At 32.4% G+C, this 17,430-nt stretch overlaps 2 protein-coding genes across 9 annotated transcripts in view; one reads left to right on the top strand and one right to left on the bottom strand.

Moving 5' to 3' along the window:
• LOC134708641 (protein mesh-like) overlaps window positions 1-5,772 on the top strand; it is a 34,585-nt gene extending 28,813 nt beyond the window's left edge. The window contains exons 15-18 of the mRNA XM_063569287.1: window positions 1,638-1,799; window positions 3,022-3,192; window positions 3,817-3,978; window positions 5,217-5,772. Of these exons, the coding sequence (XP_063425357.1) occupies window positions 1,638-1,799; window positions 3,022-3,192; window positions 3,817-3,978; window positions 5,217-5,431 (710 nt within the window). The 3' untranslated portion in view covers window positions 5,432-5,772. The remainder of the gene's footprint in view (window positions 1-1,637; window positions 1,800-3,021; window positions 3,193-3,816; window positions 3,979-5,216) is intronic.
• Window positions 5,773-9,578: 3,806 nt separating this feature from the next.
• The window catches only part of LOC134706194 (rho GTPase-activating protein 21-like), a 70,194-nt gene continuing 62,342 nt past the window's right edge, over window positions 9,579-17,430 (bottom strand). For all 8 annotated transcript variants that reach the window (XM_063564905.1, XM_063564906.1, XM_063564904.1 and 5 more), the window contains 3 exons: window positions 16,867-16,992; window positions 16,181-16,289; window positions 9,579-14,718 (listed from right to left, as the gene is read on the bottom strand). In XM_063564905.1, the coding sequence (XP_063420975.1) occupies window positions 12,755-14,718; window positions 16,181-16,289; window positions 16,867-16,992 (2,199 nt within the window). In that variant the 3' untranslated portion in view covers window positions 9,579-12,754. The remainder of the gene's footprint in view (window positions 14,719-16,180; window positions 16,290-16,866; window positions 16,993-17,430) is intronic.

A 17,430-nucleotide genomic window follows, 5' to 3' on the forward strand; every position in this document is an offset into this window, starting at 1 on the left:
TAAGGCAAATCTATAGCAAAAAGAAACAAAATAAACATTAAGGCACATCTATAGCAAAAAGAAACAAAATTAACATTCAGGCAAAGCTATGGCAAAAAGAAACAAAACAAACATTAAGGCAAAACTATGGCAAAAAGAAACAAAACAAACATTAAGGCAAAGCTATGGCAAAAAGAAACAAAATTTACATTAAGGCAAAACTATGGCAAAAAGAAACAAAATTAACATTGAGGCAAAGCTTTGACAAAAAAGAAACAAAATTTACATTAAGGCAAAGCTATAGCAAAAAGAAACAAAATGTACATTGAGACAAAGTTATGACTAAATGAAACCGAATACTCATTTAGGCAAATATATGACCAAACAAGGCTATGAAAAAAACACCAGACACGTCAAAACATCAATAACATAAAAAACACACTTGAAACTAGAATTAAATGAAAACAGACTTCTAAATTATAATTCTGGTACCTTTGGTAACTATTCACTATAAACGAACCATATTATGGTGCTTTTCTCTTTGTGCTACAAGCGGTACTCACCATTTCACTCATGTTATATTACGTTAGTAGCAATTGATTCTCCCTTCCTCATAGTTTGGTTGCAAGTTGAAAAGTTTTCTTTCTGACAATTATACCACGTCGTCTTGCTTTTAGTTATATTGTTTTATTTTTAATGGTGATCGGATATTGTTTTATGTCTTATCTGTAATTATATTTCTTATTTTCTATTCGTATGTAAAAGTAAAGATAAATCATCACCCAGTTTATTTATATAATTTCAGTATAGAACAACTATGTACAGAATTTATTTGTTTTACAGTTTGATTTAGAAGAAATAGTTAGATAATAAAATTAATTACACAATTACTGACACATTTTATATTAATATCCTGGACATTCTTGTAATTGTTTTAAAAAAAATCAAATAACATAATTACAAACCTAATCTCAATTTATATCCATGTTTCTTTATTTAACTGTTACGTCTACCTTTGTGTCGTTGATACATCCCTGTAACATACTGTTTGTTGTTCTATTATGCTGTTTTTGTGAACTGTCTTTCTGTTTGGCAATCGTCGTTGTTCTGTTGTTAAAATGTCAAAATGAACTATTTAATAATTTATGTATTTCTGTACCCTCAGTGTTATTGCATTTATGTGAACTGTATTCCTGTCATTTAATGTTGTCATTTTAGCGGTATATGTATTTAACATTACCATAAAGCGCGATGTTTGGCTAGCCACAAAACCAGGTTCAACCCACCTTTTTCTTCTTAAAAAATGTCCTGTACTCGGTCAGGTATTTGTTATCTAATAGTTCGTTTCTATGTATTGTCGTTTGTTTTTGTTGCACTTAAGTGTTTTGTTGTTTCGTTGTTTTCCTCTTTTTGATAATGACTTTCCTTCGGATTTAGTTTGTAGTCCGGATTTGTTTTCTTTCAATCGATTTATGACTTTTGAACAGCGTTATACTAACATTGCTTTTATTGTATATCCAGTTAAACACTCATTCGCTTCTATTTTCGGTCTATATCAATGTCTTTTCAAAATTGTATTTCATATGATGGTTAATAGATTTTGAATGTTTTATAGTTTGATGTTTGACTGACCTTTCGTTTATTTATTTAATATTCAGCTTGTGGCGAGCCCGGAAACATCACCGATGGCTACTGGAATTTCACAGGGAATTCAGCTAATCTTCTATGTGAGGAGAATTATATATTAAATGGTCAAACTTTAATTATGTGTTCGGATGAGGGTCAGTGGAGTGTTATAAACACGACATGTGAGCTAAAACGTAAGTTAGTATATGTTATGACGAGGGTCAATGGAGTGTTATGTGAGCTAAAACGAAAGTTGTCATTAATGTTTCTCGGGACAAGTTATTTGACAAAATTACCAAATGGATTGATTTATATTGCTTTTTAACGTAAAATTGAAAGAGGTGGTATGGCTTTAATTTATAAAAAAAAACGTAAATACAATTATCTTGTCTTATGGTGAGCTAAATCCTACTTTGTAAAAAACTGCTCTGGTTCTAAAAAAACAAATCTCTTAAACTGACATTAACAAACTATCTAACTGTGTCCCTCTTCTTGCCGCCTTGTTCCTTTATTTTTAAGAGACTGACTTCATACAGGAACTTCTTGAGAAGAAAGACAAGCTAGCAGTATCCTTTAACTTTACTTTCCGCTATATAAATGGTGTTCTCTCACTAAATAAATCAAAATTTTGTGACTTTGTTGAACGCATCTATCCCATTGAACTAGAGATAAAGGAAACATCAGATACAGTTAAGTCTGTCACAAATCTGGACTTACATCTAAAAATTGACAAAGAGGGTCGGTTGAAAACAAAACTTTTCGACAAAAGAGATGATTTCAGCTTCATAATTGCGAACTTTCCATTTCTATGTAGCAACGTTCCAATAGAGCTTGCATACGGAGTACATATCTCCCAATTCATACGATATTCCAGGGCTTGTATTTTCTATCTTTATTTTCTAAATAGAAAGTTGCTGCTCACAAGAAAACAATTCAACCAAGAGTTCCAAATGATGAAGTTGAAATCATTCTTTCGTAAATTTGTCGGTCGCCATCACGAGTTTGTTGATCGTTATGGAATATCCGTTGCACAGATTATATTGGATATATTTCTTATGTCGTAACTACACGAATGTGACCTTCCTAATTAGACTCATTCCCGAGTTCGTACTAACATGAGGTTTAAGTTTCGCCTGATAGGAACGCTTAGAGACATAGATCTCAGATTAATAGAAACAAATATTATGTTGTGTAAGTAAGAACCATTCTGACTTGTTTTTAAAACAGCAAATTGAGCGAAGCAGCCTAATACGAATAAAGGAACAATGTTGTTAATGGATTTTAACAAATTAAGTTTATATTTCGTTGGATACATATAAGACACATTGTTGGTAATGATACCTATACATTTTCATCTATTAACGTTTATGGCGTTTGATGTTTAGTTTGAATTGCTGATTTAATTCTTTTATCAAGCATGTGATGATCTGTCAAATTTTACTCATGGATATTGGAATGTAAACAACAGATCAGCAGATTTAGTTTGTATTGATAATTACCTTACAACAGACAGCATTGTCCTTCAGTGTTATGACAATGGTACATGGGGTATACCAGTCAATATCAATAATGTCTGTCAAAGAATTGGTAAGTTTTTATTGCTTACAAAGCCGCAGTAATTGTAATATGTACTTTGATACTTGCATGGTAAAAGTGATAAAATTACAGTACATGTTTAATTTAGAAATTGAATTAAGAATATAAAAGCAAGTAAGTTTTACAACAGATAGTGTTGCATCGTTATTCATTCATTCTAATGGGTTTTGTTTCTTTAGATTACTTTAATTTGAAGGACAACTTTGTGCTTTCAAACCTTAATCATATTTCATCTTATTGATGAGTTTAATTTGATACACAACTTATACCTTGATTTTTTCCAATTTGAATGAGAAATGTTCAAAGATTTACTGGATAAAAACTGTTATGAATGTTTAAAGTCATATGCAACGAGTGACTGGTGAACAATAATGTTTATCCAATTTTTAAACCAATGCATGTATATATGATAAACTTAGTCTTCTGTGCACTTCTTTATCATTTCTTACGCAAAGATATCGTATAATCGCATATGACTTTTAACATTCTCAACAAAACACTCTACATATAGCCGCTAAGTTATATTTTGAATATATCTAAAACTTAAATACAAAACACATCCTTTGTGGACATTATTTACTAGTAACATCTAACATTTTCAATATTGCGCTTCAGCCTGTGATCTTCCAGCACCAATTGACAATGGAAATTGGAATGTAAGTGGACGGAATGCTGAACTATTATGTGCTGACCACTGTACCTTGAATGGGTCTTCACTACTGATCTGTGACAATGAAGGTGTTTGGGAGTTAATAACTTCAGCATGTTTAAGACCGGGTATGTCTTCAGAGATTATTAAATGGCAACACAAACTTTGGCATTTAACTTAGTGTTTTTAAGGATACTCAGAAATGTATTGTTCTGGTAAATTAAAACGAAATATACCCCCCCCCCCCCCCGAGTAAATCCCAAGCATTTTATACCGGAAATGTTTCATTTTATTTTTACATACCTCTGACTTGCTTCATTTGGAAATTAAATCATTTTCTTTGGTTTTAAGTCCATATTTCATCTCTCATGACGTCATGATGGAGCGACAATTAAATCATTGTTCCTTTAACAAATATCAATAATGTATGTACATGTGGATAAAGTGGAGTATGTACTCCTTAGATCGGAATGAAATATCTTTGCTTGAAATCGTCAAACGGAAATTCGCCTCACTACTGTAGAACTATCAAGTATAAAAAAGAAGATGTGGTATTATGGCCAATGAGACATTTGTCCACAAGAGACCAAAATGACCTAGCTGTTTGTAAGGACAATGTAGTCCTTTAATTGTGATTGTTTGTGACGGCGATGCAGTACTTGTCGAGTGATTGTGTGTGATGGCGATGTAGTTTTTTTCTTGTGATTGTTTGCAAAGGCAATGTAGTATTTGTAACATGATTTTGTGATGACAATGTAGCTTTTGTCACATGATCGTGTGTGATGGCGATGAAGTATTTGTCACGTGATTTTTTGGTGGCAATGTTGCATTTGTCACGTGATAGTGTGTGATGGCAATGTAGTATTTTTCAAATGATTTGTTTGTGATGGCGATGTAGTATTTGTCACGTGATTGTTTGTGATGGTGATGTAGTAGTTGTGAAGTGATTATTTGAAATGGCGATGTAGCAATTGTCAAGGTTTTTTTTGTGATGGCGATGTTGTATTTTTGAAGTGATTGTTCGTGATGGCGATGTCAACTAATTGATTGTGGCGGCGATACAGTATTTGTCATGTGATTTTTAGTAGTGGCAATGTAGTATTTTGCACGTGATGCTTTGTGGTGGCGATATAGTTTTTGTGACGTAATTGTTTGCGGTGGTGATATATTTTTTGTCACGTGATGCTGATGTTGTATTAATTTTGTCATGTGATTGTTTGTGATTTTGATGAAGTATTACTTTTATCACGTGATTGTTCGTGATTGTGATGTAGAATTTGTCATGCGATAATTTTATTAAAAGTTGTCTGCTTTATTTAAACTCACAGGTTCTCGTTAGTTATTCCTTATACTTTTGTATTTTTAGTTTCAATGCAGACTTTACCATCTCAAGCCGACAAACAGATTTTAGTGCAGGTTGTTTTGCCAGTTGCGGTGGCTTTAGTCATATTAATTATAGGAATAATTGTAGTCCGACGTGTGAGAAATAAACAAAAATATGATGAAGACCAAACTAAATATGAATTTGTCAAAAATTCTAATCAGAAATTAGATAGTGCGTGCTACACTACTGTGATGTAGATTTGTGCGATTGTATTATTTTTACCAAACACTTTCTCGTTTTTATAATCTTTATCAACATTTGATCTAATTTTGTTGAACTTGTACACCCCGACTTATTGAATAAATACAATCATTTACTGTGTGCTTAACTGTTAGATGTACAATTAACATTATTAAATTTATAATTACTCACTGTAAGTTGATTAACGGTGATATTTTGTCACTTTTACAGATGTGTTTTGTCTTTATGTTTATATTGATGAACGAAATATTTATTATCTTAATACTTGGATTTAAGTGTGTATTGTATTTCTCCTTAAAGTTTACTTGTGTATTCATTGTATATTATCCCTGTATTATCCGTGCCTTCAATGTAAAAGCGCAAGTTATAAATTGCCTTCCTTGAAAAAATTTAAATCTGCGAAAAACATTATATATTGCTCTGAAGAAAATCCTTCAGGTACCTATATGAATCGCCAATAAGTGAATTCTACTATTACATTAATGTTCTGCTAATAAATAAATCCTTCATCTATCTTCATGTATCGCCGATAAGTAAATTCTACAAGTATCACCATGTATCGCCAATTAGTAAATTTTACCAGCAGCATCATGTATCGCCGATAAGTGAATTCTACAAGTAGCATCATGTATCGCCGATAAGTGAATTCTTCATGTATCATCATGTATTGTCGATAAGTGAATTCTACAAGTAGCAACATGTTTCGCCGATAAGTGAATCCTTCAGGTATCACTATGTTTCACAGATAAGTAAATTTTACAAGTAGCATCATGTATCGTTGATAAAACGGGGACGAAGGATACCAGAAGGACAGTCAAACTCATAAATCAAAAATAAACTGACAAAACCATGGTTAAAATGAAAAGGACAAATAGACAAGCAATAGTACACATGACACAATATAGAAAACTAAAGAATAAACAACACGAATCCAACCAAAAACTAGAGGTGATCTCCGGAAGGGTAAGCAGATCCTGCTGCACATGCTGCAATCGTCGTGTTGCTTATGAGATAAAAAATCCGGAAGATAGTCTAATTCGGTAGGTCACATTTATGAAAGGGAAGGAGATTGTATCCAATATCATTTGTGAAACGGTTATTCCGTAACGGTCAACCAACTCGTGATAGCGTCCGTAAAATTTACGAAGAGATGATTTCAACTTCACCATTTGGAACTTTTGATTTACTTAGTAATAGCTTCCTCATGAGCAACAGCCCTCTTTCAAGAAAATCATTAAAGGAAACGCACGCACGGGAATATCGTATCAATTGCGAGATATATACACCGTATGCAGGTGCTGCTGGAATGTTGCTACTTAGAAATGTAAAGTTCACAATTTGATAGCTTAAATCATCTCTTTTGTTGCAACGTTTTGTTTTCAATCTACCTTCATTGTCAATTTCTAGATGTAAGTCAAGATATGAGGCCGACTTAACTGCATCTGTTGTATTATTTATCTCTAGTTCAATGTGATAGATGCGTTCGACATAGTCACCAATTTTGAATTATTTAGTGAAAGAACATCATCTTTATATAGCGGAAAGTGGAGTTAAAGGATATTGCTAAATTCTTATCTTTCTTCCTAAGAAGTTCCTGTATGAAGTCAGCCTCACAATAATAAAGAAAGTTCAAACTAGCCGACAAGAAGAGGAGCACAATTCGTTCCCATTGGAATGCCGATAGTCTGTTGAAAAACACGTCCTCCGAACGTAACAAATATGTTGTCAATCAAGAAATCAAACATCTTGATAATTGATTTTTTTGTTTGAATCAGAGTGATCCTTTACACCGTAGGATTTGTCCCATCCTAAGACAGGATACTTGTATCTTCGTTGGCCATTCCTTTTTATGAAACAAACAATACCAACTCTTTCAATTTGTCTTTTAGTTTGGAATGTGGAATACTTGTATAAAGTGTAGAAAAGTCGAATGTTTTAATACTATTACAAGATGAAAGAGAGATATTGTATGTACTCTAAAAGATCTTTAAAATTTTTAACAGTATCCACATCTGATTCACACTACCTCTACGACAGGTGTCACATGTGGAGCACGATCTGCTTACCCTCCTGGAGCACCTGAGATCACCCGTAGTTTTTGGTGGGGGTCGTGTTGTTTATTCTTTAGTTTTCTATGTTTTGTCATGTGTACTATTGTTTGTCTGTTTGTCTTTTTTCCATACAACAAATATAGTTGACCTATTGCTTATAGTTTAAGAAAAACAGACCAAAACATAAAAACTTAACACTGAGTAATGAGCCATGAAAATGAGGTCAAGGTCAAATTAAATCTGAGCGACTGACATATAGATCATAACATATTTCCATACACCAAATATAGTTGTCTTATTGCATAAAGTGTTAGATAATAAGAACAAAACTCACAAACTTAAATTTGACCACTGAACCATGAAAATGAGGTCAAGGTCAAATGACACCTACCAGCTAGACATGTACACCTTACAATCATTCCTTACACAAAATATAGTAGACCTATTGCATACAGTCCTTCTCTTCTAGACCTTTAGCTTATAGTATTTGACCACCAAAACTTAACCTTGTTCACTGATCAATGAAATGAGGTCGAGGTCAAGTGAAAACTGTCTGACAGGCATGAGGACCTTGCAAGGTACCCACATACAAAAAACAGTTATCCTATTACTTATAATAAGAGAGAATTTAATATTACAAAAAATCTTTTTTCTCAAGTAGTCACTGAACCATGAAAATGAGGTCAAGGACATTGGACATGTGACTGACAGAAACTTCGTAACATGAGGCATCTATATACAAAGTATAAAGCACCCAGGTCTTCTTCCTTCTAAAATATAAAGTTTTTAAGAAGTAAGCTAACGCCACCGCCGCTGCTGGATCACTATCCCTATGTCGAGCTTCCTGCAACAAAAGTTGCAGGCTCGACAAAAAAAACATTGATTTAACCCCCTTATTTCATCCTAATTTCTAAACCGTTTGAGCCATAACCCCCCAAAGTCTATTCAAACCATCTTTTTGTTGCAAGGAAACTTGTGATATAATTTCAGAGATCCATACTGTTCCACTAGTTACTGTCTGGAAACTAGAAAATGAGAGCCGTGGTGTAGTGGTTAGTGCATCGGACTACTAACACAAAGGTTCCTGGTTCGATTCCCGTTTGGGATGAAAATTTCAGGAACTCAATTTTCGGCTCTCCCTTGACACCATTTGCGAGTATGGTCTTGAGGAATCGATGATAGTCCGTCGGACGGGGACGATAAATGGCTGACCCGTGTTAAGAGAGAGCCATATCTCTTGCACGTTAAAGACACCCTTGTAGATTTCGAAAAAGAGTAGGCTAATGCCGCTACAAGGCAGCACTCGCACCCGCAAAGTGGAAAGGGATTAATATAAGTTGCAAAACTTGTTTCCCAATCCACTATAAATAAATATGTTTAAACTAAACTAAACTAGAAAAATTCTTATTTAGGCCCCATTTTGGTCCCTAATTCCTTAACTTTTGGGACCATAACCCAAAAAATCAATCCCAATCTTCCTTTTATTTGGTTATAAACCTTATGTTTAAATTTCATAAATTTCTATTTACTTATACTAAAACTAAAACAAGGTGATACCAATATATGATGGCAAAATTTGTTGTCGTATAAATTTGATTTAGTATCTAACAACTAACAAAAGAACAAAACTTATCATTGATTAATGAATATGGCCGGACATGTAGACCTGACAACTAACTAATACACCAAATTATAGTGGTATCTGAGGAATAGACCAAATTACAAAAAACAAACATTGTCCAGTGAACCATGAAATTGTGGATAACGTCAGCTGAAACACATACACTTTCCAATCATTCTGTTGGTGTCTGGTCGTTCTGACTCTCAGTCAATACAGTATCAACAAATATGGTTGACCTATTGCTTGTAGTATCTGAGATAGGAACTTAGACCTTTAACCTTGATCACTGATCTATAAAATAAGGTGGAGGTCAGGTGAATCTTACAATGATGGACATGTAGACTTTGCGAAGACACTGAGGGACAATTAAACCCAAGTGAAGGCAAAACTTCAAACTGGCCATTTATGCAAAGTTAGCTAAAAAGTAGTAAAACAGATGATTTTCTCCTGAAAAATAAGACACAACTTGAATATTGTTTAGTATTTTATTAACTTTCCTCTTCTCTCTTTTACGTGTATGTTAAAATTTCATATACAACAAAGTTTTTAATGATTTAACAAGATAAACTAAATAATATTTTAAACAATAGGAAGACTTTCGGTAATTAAATAAAATGCAACAATAATTTAACACCCCCTGTAATATTATTATTGAACAACTTTTCACAACTTCTGTGTTTGATGTTAGTCAGTAAATATTCATACAATTTATTACCAAGTTTAATTTATATAAACTAGTACAATTTACTACCAGAGACCAGACAAAACCATTTATCTGAGTGGGGATACTAATATACTGGTCTGGTAATGTCAATTATTAATGCACTTGTCAAAACTATTAGGATATTATTTATTCTTACATGTGTTTTTTTTCCTCTACATAAAAGATAAAAGAAGATGTGGTATGACTGTCAATGAGACAACTTTTCATCATGTTCATCAAAGTCACAATTTGTAAAAGTAGACCATTAAAGGTCAAGGTACAGCCTTGAAAACATGTCTTTCTTTTTAAAAGATAATCAATTTTTCTTCACAAAACTGAATGAAAAAATAATGAATAAAAACTATTAAAAGTTAAATATGTATAAAATATTTACAGAAAAAAAATCATGTTTAGCACTACACAATTAATTTTGGAGAGTTTAATCTTAAAATTGTACTTTAATCAGGTTTTATTTTAGACAATATAGGACTGCATATTGAAGGCTGTAAAAACACTGTTATAAGAATTGTCTTCAAGTCCTTTTGTTCCCACTTAAAGAATAAAGAATTGTGGTTTGATCATATTACAAAGTGTTCATTAAATTCAGGTTTAAACACTGAAAACTGCATAAATTATACTAAATTTGACAATTAATATAAAAAAAAATATTATTCAAGAAGTTGGTTTCTAGTGATTAGCTAAAATACTCAATGTTCAGACAAACTTAAAATGCTGAAAAAAAATATCAGTATTTAAAACATTCCTTTAAAAGTGTGACTGCACTGATGAAAACCCTTAATTATGCAACCTATTAGGAGGTGAAAAAAGAGGGAGTCCCTAATCCTTGATCCAGGTCCCTTTAAAACAGGCTCTTTAATTACTGGAAATTCAGAAATTATTGCATGTGCGTGCATTTGTTCTTGCGAATTTGTCATTTTAAACTTATATCCTGTTTTAATTTTTACAATTTTGAGAAAAATCCTGTTTAGTTCATATAAAATATTTCAAAATGTGAGTTTAAGTTATTGCGTTTACAACCCTGTTGCATTTTTTTGCAATAATAAAAACCTGGCAATAATTTCTGGATTTACAGTACATTTTGTGTATTTTGGAAAACAGTTCCAGATGATTTGTTATCTCCCTTTATCTCTAATTCAGACATTAACTTGTTCATCAGCTGTGGTCACACAGTCTTTACAAATCATTTCAGTTGGGCAGAGTTGAGTTTGATGTGTTCAACTGTACCATCCAGGACAACTTAAAACAAAAACTTTGTGAGGGGGATCAGGGAAACTCAAAGCTGATCTTCCAAAATACATGCATGTCAAAACCATTTGACACTAACTTAAAACCTTGTCATTCCCATGTGCTAGTGGTTTATTTATACATCTGATGATTAATTAAGTGTACAAATTAACTTTGCTTATGGACATTTTCTCGCAGTTAGACTTGCAGCCACCATTAAGGTCTTGTACCAGGGTACAACTCTTGCTATTTTCGACCCCGGACCATTGACGGGATATGAAAAGAAAATTCTGGGACAGTTTCTAAACAAATAAGGTTTGTTTACAATGTTGACTAACTGTCAGAACGTCTAAACAGCTAACAAACTGTCAGATTAATAAGACAGAGTGTTGAAATATTTAACAATTAAAATTATTATCTATCTCAAAGAAACTAAAATGAGTTTAGGATAGTTTAAAATGTCTAAAAACAGTTTAACATGGTTAACAATATAAAACATTTAAACGTTCTATCTGTAAGTTGGCTGTGTAAAATTGAAGCTATAAATCATCCTAAAATATGAAAGGAGTTCTGGAGAATATTTTGAAGATAATAGTATACAAGTCCAATTTTCATTTTTGATTAACTAAACTTTAAGCTTAATTTTTTTTTAGAAAGATGTAAAACAAAATTATAATGAGATCGTAGATATGGTTTTTGTGCCTCCTTAAAAAATCTTGTCTTATTTAGTCAGAATCAGCTGACATCACTGATATTAAGTCAACTTTGTAGGTTTAGTACTTTTTGATCATTTATAGTATTTTGTGTCAATCAAAGAAATTCAATAATTTATACAAACACAATAATGTCTATGTACAGAATGATAGCTTTGGTTTTAGTAAATTATAAATGTAGTGGCTACCAACAATATTTACAATAATGTGAACATTTGCATCTTTTATATTATTGCACTAATAACAGTCTGTCTATGTATAAACACAAAACTTGTATTTCAACATACCGTAGTTATTCTAGGGAAATTTGATAAAAATGACGGTCAAAAAACAAAACTGTAAATAAACTATAGCTAATCATTAACAAACCTTCAATCATAAATGGTGATGGTCAATAGAAATAAAATGAATAAGTTAAAAAAAAAAACAGAATTTAAAATTCACAACATTTTTCTTGTGGCAATGACAGCTTTATGAATGATCTAACTGACCAGCTGACCACAAATGAAATTTGTTAAGGCTGTCATGCATTATGACAAAAGAAAAAGCAAAGCATGTTGAAGAAGAATAAAATGAAGCTTATGGATAAAGTCATGCAACTGAATACCTCAACTTAAACAAATAAAATTACATAATAAGCAACTAAAAGTAATTAAAATTTGATCAACGAAAAATAACGAAATTTGAGGTAAACAGCATTAAATGATTTCATTATAATATTAAATTAATTTATAATAATAATGTTAAAAACTATGTATTGTATTCATGTTAATAAAAAGATGTGATTTTTTAAAGCTTTTCCACTTATATAAATAACAAATAACATATTAAAATCAGAACTTTCAAAATATCTGTATCTTTAAAATACCAAAGATTATTTTTCTATTTATATAAGTAAAATGCAAAAATCTTAAAATTGTAATCATGACATACAAGAAAGAGTTAGCAATATTAAGGACTATGAAGCTATGACAAGTAAATCTCGATTAATAGAATTTTGGGCTATGTTGTAGTGAAAGATCTGGCGTACTTCCACGATGTCGTTCATTGTGAAGCCATTGTTGTAAACTTCTATGACCAACTGGTGATTTAACAACTGGTTGTAACTGGTCCCATGCTGATCTTCTGTTTTCTCCTTTGCTCTGTGTTACACTGACTAAAGCTTTGAAGTGTTCCAGGTCATCAGTGCCTCCAACAGTGTGTCGTCGTTTCTTGGGTTTTTCTGATTTTCGTTTCACTGCCGGTGGTGAAGATGACCTGGCCTTAAAAGTTTCATCCAGACTTCTTTGTTGCGTATGTATCGGAGATTTATCTACATCTATTAGATATAAATGTGTAGGGGATTTATTGCTGACTGAATTTGACATTGTTTCATTTTTTGTTCTAGAATCCTGAATGGGTGAGAGCACTGTCGGCTGAGAAACGATCGGTACAGTAAATGTAACAGTAGAATTTCCAGGATCAACTGGAGCACTATTTGTATTGTTCACATCACTAGAATTGTTTGATTGCGCTAACACACTGTTTGATGGATTACGTTCAAAGCGATAAGCTATTCCTACTTTTGTTTCATGTTGCCGTGGTGATCTGTGTAAACTTGGATCTTGATATTGTTTTTCTAACATATCATTACTGCTACAGAGTTTCTTATTTACATGAGAAAGTGGCAGTTGAGGTGGCAGCCTTAGCTGAGTATTTGTATCCTTTTCATTTGAACTGTTAGAACTATCACTTCTGTTTAACTTTGAAGAACTGCCATTTAACTTATATTTAGGGTTCACAAGCACTTTTAACTTTTGATCAAATGTTGACGTAAGGTCAGAGAGTAAATCGGAACCATCTTCTGAATCTGTATCCTCATACGACCTCCTCTTACCGTCCTGTATCATGTCAATCAAAGAATCCAGCGAACCTCGTCGTAACGAATTACTACGACTTAAGTTGGATTTAGATCGTCTATGAGGATAATCTCCCTTTGTGATTTGTAAATGCTGAGAATCTTCATTTGAGGCATATCTACCACGGCCTGATTTTCTAGAAACTTCTTTTTCTGATTGTTCCAATAACCTCTCAAGGGAATTTGTCCTTTGACCTTTCACTTCAATGTTTGATCCACTCTTTGAAGACCTAGGAATTTTTTCACGTCCATGTTTTCCAACTATACTCTGAATAACAAAATATTTACCACCCCCTGCTTTATCCTTTTTATAAACTAAAGGTTGTCTCCCTTCTGATGATGAGTTTGAATGATCTGACGACATTGAATCACCACGGTGATGACTTAAACTTCGACCACCATCACTGTTTAATAACACAGCACTTAATAAGTCTTCTATACTATGTCTGTCTTCAATTTCCATCTCCTTTTTAGTTTTCATTATATTTTGTTCTATCTTCTGTTTTTCTAATTTTCTACGTTCAAAGTCCCGTTTTCGTTTCTCTTCTTTTTCTCTCAGTGCCCTAGCCTCTTCTTCAATAATTCTCAGTCTGTCTATCGTACTCTGACTAACACTAAAACTGCCACTTAATCCACTATGAGAAACTTCTAACTCATCATTCTTGTCGAGAGAATCATCGGAGTAGTGTAATGGTTTCCCATACATACTCTGTGAAGAACCAACAAAATCCCAATCCGATTCCATTATTTCTTGAGACTTTGCCATTCTACGATCATTAGCACTATCTGATTGGCGCACCGGTAATGACATCAGCTTGTCATGTGTAGCTCGTCCTGACAGCCCAAGTAAATCAGGACTACTTTTAGATGTAGATTCAATTTGACCTTTCATTCTACTCCTATAAACTTCTTGATCAATATTTCGTTCTGAAAATCCTCCATCCATAACACTAGCGTTTAAATCTTCTGAACTTTTGTCTTTTTCTCCCCGTAACTTTTTATTAGCTGCTTGAACAATAGAGAATACAATGTCCTTTGGGTTAACTGTATTGTCTGAAAAATAACCAAGTAAGATTACACAATGTGTACAGAAAAAAGATTTGTTGGTTGTATAGAAATATCATGATAGATGCCAAAATCATTATATAAAACAAAAGAATAATTATATATCAGGAGGAACAAGGATTTATAATGACTTAAAACACTTTAGTACTTATATTTTAGGCTGAAAAGACTGTCTACATTTGATAACAGCCAAAGTTAACACCAGTAAGTTGTCCAATAAGCCAGGACCATTAGTTGAATCTACATTAATACACATAGTTATTAGATCAATGAAAATAAGTTCAGCATTAATAGAATTTGTGAAAGGTTGAATTCTGTTGAGCCATTTTGGAGTAGAAATATCAACTTAGTGAGGTGTCAATGAAAGATCAAATTTGGCAAAAGTAATATGTAGTTGTCACAAAACTTATGACTGTTAGGCCACACAAAATATATAACTAGAAATCTTCAATACCTTATCTCATTAATGTCATATTAAAACAGGAGAAAAACTTTGAAGATACATTATATATATATTCATTAAATACTATCCCATAATTTCAAATATAATTCCATTTAAAAACTCTCCATTACTGTGAAAGTACTTTTATTCGTGGGGTACCAATTTTCGTGGATAACTTTATCCACGAATTAAGTGTCCAACGAAATTAAACAACCCTTGTCCAAATCAACAGATGGAAAGATCCTTATGAAGGTTTGACTACTGATAGGATCTAGAGAAGTTACTGAATAACCTCGAATCTGAGAAAAGTTTGATATCAGTCACAGAACTACAACTGCAGGCAGGATTATACCCATTTAATCTTCAATAACCTAAACTGTACAACTTTTGATCTTTTAACTCTCATAAAAATTTCTTTTTTCGATGAAAGTCAGATTTCCGGTATCGATATGCTGGAATGATAAAGTGTTCATTTTATATCCTCATAGTTCTCTTACATATGGGAAATACTAATTTTATGCTGGGCTTGATTTTGATAAGAATTATTTGACAATTCAAGATACGTTAATAGCATTTGTTTATGATCATGATAATACTGATTTCTTTAGGTGACATGTTTATGGCCCAATTAACACTTTTGATGGTCCTTAATCTGGTGATCACTTTATCTTGGGTTAATTAGTGTTGTCACTACAATTTACACGGGTCAATGTTTACTTTGCAATTTCCTTCAATACAGACTATTTGTAACCTTTGTTTTTAAAGGCTTTAATTGTTCAATTATATTTTTTAGAAAAGTAAAATCCACGAATTTAAAAACCCACGAACATGTAAATATTGCTCAAACCACGAAAATTCACACCCAAGATTTAAAGTAATTTCACAGTATATAACTATGTGCCATTGGTGTGACAATATAAATGAATATCCAAGGATTTGAAATAAGATTATTTTCTCAAAGGTCCATTTGACATATAAACTCCCCTAAGTATGTTTTATAAAACCTACCATCATCATCACAGCTGAGTCGAGTAACAGAAGGATTGGTTGGTGTTTCTGACTGTTCATCAACAGGCACATGGTCATCCTGGTCCCAGGAACCAAAGAACCAGTCATGCTGAAATACAAGGGGGCATCTCAATATACAAATATACAATACAGGGGTCATCTCTTAACATACAGAAATACAACAACAGGGTCTATTAATACTGTAAACCATCTAATTTTTGGAAATACTTTATAGTGTGAGGCTTGCCAAGCTTTTAAAATAATTTAAATTCAACTGTTGAGAGTGGAAAAGTATTGAAATACACAATAATAGTGGTGGAATCTGTTTCTCTATTGATTTTTATCCTTCCTTTTACAAAGATTTGAGGAAAATTGTGTGTTTTATAGGTGGCATCATCAGGCACGGTTGCTTTATTTATGATGCAATAAGAAATTTCAGAAGAAATCAAGAAAATTTAACGTTATTATTAAATTTCAACCAATCATTTGCCGACAACAAATTTTTTCATGGTGAGGAGAAATATTTCTCTCACACTGATCAAGAAACGTGAATATAGCACGAAAAATTAAAGAAAAAAGAACCAAACATGTTTTATAATTCCCTACTTTATAAATTAGGAAATTCTCATACTTTCTATTAAGGCACTGGTCAGATATTACTTTGACCAATGAGGCATTAAACTTACATGTAAAATGATACTCTCTATAATGCGACATTGATCTGACATATCTTTGACAATGGACGCCATATCATCATCTTTCTTTTTGACAAGTGTAGGTCCAAATACTATAGCCAGATTTCTGGCATCCATCTGAAATAGATAACCATTTAGTCACAAAAAATATAACAGGATGATAAAAAAGATATATTTTTTGTTGTCAGTTTTCCAAAATTGTTTTGAACATAAATCAGGTTGTTAGTTTTTGATTTAAATTGTTTTACCTTGTCAATTCGGACCTTGGTATAGATTTTGCTCATTGTTGAAGTTGTGACCTATAGTTGTTAACTCCTATGTCAATCTGTCTCTTTGAAAAAGTTGTCTCGTTGGCAATCATACAATGTTTTATATTTGTATATATATATATTTATATATGTTAAGAGCAGTGCTTTTATTTTTTTACATTACAACAATTTCAAGCTTGTTTTGGAAAGATAAAAATGGAAATTGTTCTATTCATTTACTGTATTTAAATGTTTAGGAATTTGTTAAACAAACTTTGTTTATACCAAATATTGCGGCACGGGACAT

This window comes from Mytilus trossulus, chromosome 2, assembly GCF_036588685.1.
Source record: "Mytilus trossulus isolate FHL-02 chromosome 2, PNRI_Mtr1.1.1.hap1, whole genome shotgun sequence".
Taxonomy (NCBI): domain Eukaryota; kingdom Metazoa; phylum Mollusca; class Bivalvia; order Mytilida; family Mytilidae; genus Mytilus; species Mytilus trossulus.